General features: G+C 46.3%; 1 protein-coding gene across 1 annotated transcript; it reads right to left on the reverse strand.

Annotated features, from left to right (window-relative positions):
• Positions 1-446: 446 nt before the first annotated feature.
• EPCAM (epithelial cell adhesion molecule) lies at positions 447-6,073 on the reverse strand. Its single transcript, XM_014877464.2, has 9 exons — positions 5,801-6,073; positions 5,299-5,403; positions 4,456-4,696; positions 4,115-4,180; positions 2,862-2,925; positions 2,394-2,495; positions 2,028-2,225; positions 1,598-1,639; positions 447-954 (listed from the first exon to the last, which is right to left on the reverse strand). The coding sequence occupies exons 1-9, from the start codon at positions 5,865-5,867 to the stop codon at positions 913-915; spliced, it is 927 nt and encodes a 308-aa protein (XP_014732950.2). The 5' UTR covers positions 5,868-6,073; the 3' UTR covers positions 447-912.
• Positions 6,074-6,825: the final 752 nt, after the last annotated feature.

The following is a 6,825-nucleotide window of genomic DNA, read 5'->3' on the forward strand; positions in this document are numbered from 1 at the left end:
ATAACAGCAGAAATAGCTCCTTATTGTGCAACAGCTTTGCCACAGACAAAAATCACAGTAATGGGGTAAATTGCACTCCACTATCAGATGCCAAGCCTGCCCACCCCCGACCCTGCACCAGAGATGTCCTAGGTTAGAGGCTTATTTTAAATACTTAGATAGCTTTGGAAAGCTCAGTCTATGCATTCCTGAAATGACCGCATTCTTAGCCTGTTGGTTTTTTATGCAACAATCTGTATAGTATCATTTCACTCTTGTCATATACTTTTCACAGCTTTAAGAAAAAATATCATGCTATTGAGATACTAGACGGCTAATAAAAACTGCTAATTGGAGTTCTAAATATTTCCAACAATGCTGAAGTTCCTTGTCTTAAGGGATCAAACTACAAATTTGTAAGCATGATAACTTAGCAGATTGTCATTTCACCATGGAAGAATTAGAAGCCTGTTTCAAAGTTTTATTAATTCAAGTAATAAAAAAGTTACAGCAACTTCAAATATGTACAAACTGCCATAAAAACGCTGTGTTCAGTTACACAGGAGACAATCTTATTATAACATGGCTACAAAATCATTACTTTCAATAGAACTCCCGAGGGTAAAATAACCATTTAGGCATGTATGCTCCAAAACCCTAGTAACAGCAGTTGTCAACTCGTTTCATCATCACAGAAAAATAAAATCAGGGAGCAATAGTTAAGTTTTACTTGAGTAAGATGGTGCATTTAACTCTCAACAAATAGTAAAAGTAGTTGAACAGTTATCAGTCTTGGTTGTTAAGAGTTTTAACAATCATTAAGTGAGCACAATTGCCTCCTTTTCAGGAGGAAACTTGTAAGAGTTAAGATTCATGCCTCCAATGTTTTCGTTGTCTTCATGCTTGAATGTGGCTTGTCTTCAGTTGATTTAACTAGGCATTCAGTCCTCTATGCATTTCATTCATTTCCTTCACCTGGAGGGGGAGGTAGAGGGAGATTAACGTCTGTGCTACTTCTAAACTTTAAAACGCAATAAATCATTAGGACTTAACAGCTCAGATTTTCATTAGCGAATGGATTTGACTCAGAACCAACCATGACGAACCCACCAGATTAAAAAAATAAAAAAGCACTACTTAGGATACATGCAGGAAGCAGACAATACTATTTAGCTCCAACATTGTTTGGATTCCTACACAAAAGGCTCCACACTTGGCGTGAAGCACCATTTGCTATTCCATTGGAAAGCAGCTCTTCAATGGAAATTGCAAGATTCATGCAAATACCTCAGTAAAGGTATTTGTTCATCACAGAACAAGACTATCAGCACATCCTGTGGATTGCACAGCCCTTTGCTATACATATGTAAAACAGAATTTGCAGTAAAGCCAAACCCCACCCCCTCAGCCCTGGGAAAAGCAGCAGATCATCAGTTACCTTTGAAACTGGTGCAGAACTACACAGAGGTGAAAACTAGCTACAGAATTTGAATACTTTAAGCCTCCTCAAACACATCTGAAGCACCCAAAACAACTTTTAACCTAAGCAAATGTAGGAGTTTCTAGATTCCTGGTCAACCTCCCCCCCACACATGCACCACAAATAGAAATTAATTACCTCAGCTTTCACGTACTTCCCTTTCCTCCTCCTTGTGAGGACCTGTAAGAGAAGGATGCAATATTTTTTTAAGTCTTGATACACAAGTAACTTATCTGGTTTTAACTTTAAAAAACACAAAACTTGAAGCTGTCTGTTTCCCATCCTTCCAAAGTGAGGTAGGTACAACCAAGGCTGTCACACTCAACTACTTTAAAACAGGAAGCACTTGGTTAACCTCTGTGAATCGTTCCCAGTACTTGTTTTCCGGGTGACATCCTTCAGTTGTAACCTGAAACAGTGACAGTGTACCTATCACCAATTTCCCACCTCCCAAGTCTGAAGAAGCCAATTTACAAAGGAAGACTTTCCATCAGAGTCCACACATGTATGCTGTTACTTCCCAAATTGTACCAGTACCGTTCTGTTTGGCAGCTTTGTTAGAACTTACCAGAACAACGATTGCAGCCACTATTGCAATTACTACCACTACAATGACAGCAATAAGCCCAGGAGTCAGAGACTTCATGGAAAACTCTGGTGCTATTTCATCAACATAGTAGACCACTGTCTTCTCAAGCTTCACTGGTTCGTTGTCAATGCTGACATTGAGCCCAGCATTATTATGAAAGATGGATTGACCTTTTACCTAAAACAGATAGGAAAAGAGAGACTTGTTAGTTCACATTGTAGCAGGCATTTATCTTGTCACAAGAGTAATTCACTCTGCTTTATTAGGCAGTACACAGCCAGACTCCCGAGTGCAGTGCAAGACACGCACCCAGCCTCTAGTAGACTTTACCCGTGACACACTTACATCTTTTTCAAAGTAGTAGGCCACATCAGCTATATCCACATCTCCGAATGATTTGTCAGAGGCATTTTGCTTCAAATCAATAGTAATGTAAGGGTTTTCATACTGCAAGAAAAAAATAGTACGGTATTAAGAAGGAGGTACTTTAAATCCAGCTATCAAATATTCACCAAAACGTTATGATCCAGTTTGTGAACTTGCATCCTGGATCAAGTTTATGGTTCTTGAACTCAAGCCAACTATTTACAGTAGGATTCAAATTCCACTTTTTAAGTGAAGCAAAGAAGTTACCTACAGACTAAGGAGAGTGTAGTTTCTCAGCATTTCTGTTTAGCCATTTGCTGACTGCTCACTATTTTGAGAGCTTCTACTAGAATTAATGCTGTATTACATCAGTCAAATACGAGTTTTTTAAGTTACTCACAAAAAAATGAAGTTCTGATACTTTACTAAACTTTATGTGCCTCTTACCAGAACACTGGCTATATAGCGGCCATTCAGCTGATAACGACTGGTAATGGTATCTGTGAAAAACCTGCAAGAATATGAAAGCCATGGCTGTAAAAACAGTATTATTTCACATGAAGCATTTGAGAAGTAGAGAAGAATGGTGTAATTGTTTTCTTCTGCAGTCTCTGTGGTGGGTGGACCTCACCTAGCAGCTAAACCCTCACCTAGTCTTTCACTCACTTCCCCCTAGCAGGATTGGGAAAAGAATCACAAGGGCAAAAGCAAAGAAAAAAACCAACAACCCCCATTGGGGTTAAAATAAGACGGGAAGTGAAAGGGCTGGGTGGGGAAAATATAAAACCTCAAGTGATGTAAGTGCAGTCAGTCATCACTGACAGATCAATGTCCAGCCAACCTCTGAGCAATGGCTACTCGGGAAAAAACTTTCCCCCAAATCTACTGCTGAACATGACACCATACAATATGCACTATCTGTTCAGTCAATTCAGGTCAGCCCTGTCCCCTTCCCAGCCTTTTGCCCATCCCCAGCCAACTCATTGGGGCAGCAGAGCGAGGGTCTGAGAAGGCCCTTACATTATGTAAGCACTGTTAGCAGCAGCTAAAACACTGGTGGGTTTACCAGCACCTTTTTGGTCACTGGTCTAAAATGTAGCAGCACACCAACTGCTACCAAGAAAATTTAAATTCTGCCCCAACCAAACCCAGTGCACTCTTCATACTGGAGTTCAATTGAACTCCTAACAGTGAAGATGCACTTACTGTAAAATAAACACCTGTGTTAGACAAAAGAGCTTTACCAGTTTGAAGAACTCAGAGGAACAGCTAGAGGGTAGCAGCTTTTGTTCTGGAAAGGAGGTGATCTAATAACTACAACTAGCATTTTGTTTCAATAAAATGAAGAAAAAATAAAAAAAAAAAAAAGCTAAACTCTTATTTTCCTCCTGCTATTTCTATGTAGTCCTTCTGCCATTTTTGTCAGTTTACTTTCTGAACGGTTTCATCATTCATTAACTTCCATTTCTTTTAGCATATTGATTTGAGGGGGGGGAAAAAAACCCTAGCAAACAATTTTAAATGGAACTTGTTTCCAACACAAATTAAAGCAATTCTATGAAGGATCAGCAGCTCACTTCTAAGATGTCTTAAAAATGAGTTCACAGGTCTGACGACGCTTTTAGCGACTGTTTAGGAATATGCTAGATATTTAGTAGGACATGCATACACAACCGTGACATATTACTATCATCACTTACTTCTTTAAAGATTCAGCATTCAGAGGAGCATCTCTCTCAGCATGTTTCATTTCAATAATGATCCACCTGAAGTACAATGAATATTCTTGAAATACAGACATATAAAACATACCAAAACAATCTAACCCCAGGCTAAAAAAACAGAACAATGAGACAAAACCCAAGGCAAGCAAAGTCTCTTCCAAACCCATTCAATGCCTCCTCGTTTCTGAAGAAAAAACCCAGCAGTAACTAAGTGTTGATTGCTCCATCTTCATTCATCTCCAGTGCATCATTCAAACAAGGCAGAGCCTCATACAGGAATGTTTTCATGTCACAGCACACCCTGTTGAAAGACTTACATTGTTCTGACTAATTGATTGCACTTCAAGTCTGTATCATGTTTGTCAGTTCTTCTGACTCCAGCTGTATTCACACACCAACAAGTGGTTCCATTGCACTGCTTTGCCTTGAAAGCACCACTGTTTTCACACTCGGGATCATAGAGGCCATCGGTATCTTCAAATGCATCTTTTGGTTTCTCACGACGACCCGACTTTGAGCCCATCACTTCTGCTTTCATTAGCAGGCATTTTGAAGTCACTAAAAATAACCAGAAAGTCGCGTTAAGCAGCATCAGACCACGCATGTCCAAAACAGAGTTTTAAGTCCATACAAACAAAAGGTTACATCAGCGGCAGCTAGATTCGAAGCCATTACAAGGGAGAACAGATGTCTAATGTGTAGGTGGTGCATAAAATCAATACAACTGGGGTATGTCAGCCTCTCAAGGCAAAGGCCTAATAAGCCCAGCATTTGGATTTACAGCTTCCATTTCTCACAGCTAGAGGCTTGCTTACAGTTTATCTGAGCTTGAACCCACAGTGAAGTCTTGTCACAAGGCTCTTTTCCCCTTTAGGTTCGCATGAAAAGTGAGGATATGTGCTTGCAAGGAAGCTAAACATGCATCTTCAAAAAATTCTTGCCACTGGAGAACAAATATTGAGGAGGAGACGTGAGCCTACATCAGTACAAGCAGAGAAACCCTGAACGTTTATCTTCCAACACCGGTTGACCTAGAAGACCAGGAAGAAGAACTCCTTCCTTGCCTCCATTATTTGCTGGGAGCTCAAATTCTCACATAATCCCCGGCGCTCTGCGGGCGCGTTTCCGTGCCACCCACACGGCCGTGCCCTTTTACTCACGGGTGGTGCAGTCCACGGTGACACCGGAGCCGATGGCGTCGCAGCGGCACTGGCCGTTCTCCATCCTGCAGTTGGTAACACGCTTGTTCTTCTCGCAGACACACGCTGCAAGAGAAGCGTGGCCGTGAGCCAGGGCACAGCGGGGCAGGGAGCCGGGCACGGAGCCGGGCACCGAGGGGCCAGCGCCGCCCGCGCTCCGCCGCCAGCCAGGACGGACAAAGCCGCCCCTCGCCGGCCGGGCAGGGCGTGCCCGCATCCCCCGCTTCCCCCCCGGCCACCCGTCCTCCCTCTCTTGCTTCCCAAGCGCCGAGGCTCCCCTCGGGGCGCGGACAAAGGGGCGCTGTTGGGGCCGGGCGCTCCTGCCCCCTCCACTGGGGGAGAATGGTGTCGCCATTTGGCGACACAGGGCGCTCAGCGGAGCGGCCCTTTGGAGAGCGGAGGGCGTCCTGGGGCGGGGAAGCTTGGCCAGGAGCTCCGCGGACAGAGGGGTGCGGGCACTCACAGCTCTGGGCGGAGACGGCGGCGCAGAACAGCAGCAACAGGAGGGCAGCCCCGCAGAGCGGCTTCATGGCTGGGGCGGGCGGCGGGAGCGGAAAGGCCGCGGGAAATCCTCGGGGACGCGGGCAGAGAGGGACCGGTGTGTGCGCGGCAGCGGCGGCGGAGCGGTGTGAGCCGCCCGACAGGTTCCGCAGGTGGTGGTGGGTGCGCCGCGCCCTCCCGGCTCCGGTTACACCTGGGACGCGCGGGGGGAGCGGCGGTGGCGGCAGCAGCTCCTCCCCCGGGCCCGCCGGGCGCGCTCTTAAACCAGCGCCGCGCCCGCCTCCCCCCGCACCTGAGCGAAACTGGATGGCAGGGCGGGACCTGCTGGGTCCGTTGGGCCCGGCCCCAACAGCGCCTCTCCTGCGGAATGGGGAGGGGGAGCGGCCGTGAGAGAGGCGTTCTGAGGCGCGGCCGTGCCCGCTCTTTACCGGGGCTGTGAAACCACCCCGCCTGGGCGGAGGGGCCATCGGGGGAGCCGGGGGACCGCTGCCCCCGCCGTCGAGGGGAAGGGAAAGTGTTAGTCATCGTCGGGAGCTCCCGGCGTGTTTGCCCTGTGATATACGGGCATAGCGAGCAGAGCCCACGTCCCTCCCGGCTCCGGGCTTCCCGTGCCTGCCGCTGACCGTCGGAGCCCCGGGGCAGCCCTGCGGTCTTTGCCCTGGCCTGGTGGCCCCGGGCTGTTCCCTAGGGACAGGCGGGAGGTGTTTCCACTCCCCTCTCGGCGAGCCGAGAGCAAGCAGGAAATACTCGCACTTTATAGCGAGCTTTGTTCGCATCCAGGGGTGCCGTGTGAACTACTCCGTGCTTGACATAAAATCTGATAATTACTCAGTAATTGAAAAAAATAAACTCTAATCTGTATAGAACGAACACTTTAGTAAGGGTGTTTATTGATTATGTGTTTTTGTTTTATTTTCGGTTTTGGTTTCTTTCTAGAATACATAGTAGATGTCTCTACCTCGAGGTTGCCCTGAAGATACGCTCCTG

Source organism: Sturnus vulgaris, chromosome 3 (assembly GCF_052056855.1).
Source record: "Sturnus vulgaris isolate bStuVul1 chromosome 3, bStuVul1.hap1, whole genome shotgun sequence".
In the NCBI taxonomy this organism is placed as follows: domain Eukaryota; kingdom Metazoa; phylum Chordata; class Aves; order Passeriformes; family Sturnidae; genus Sturnus; species Sturnus vulgaris.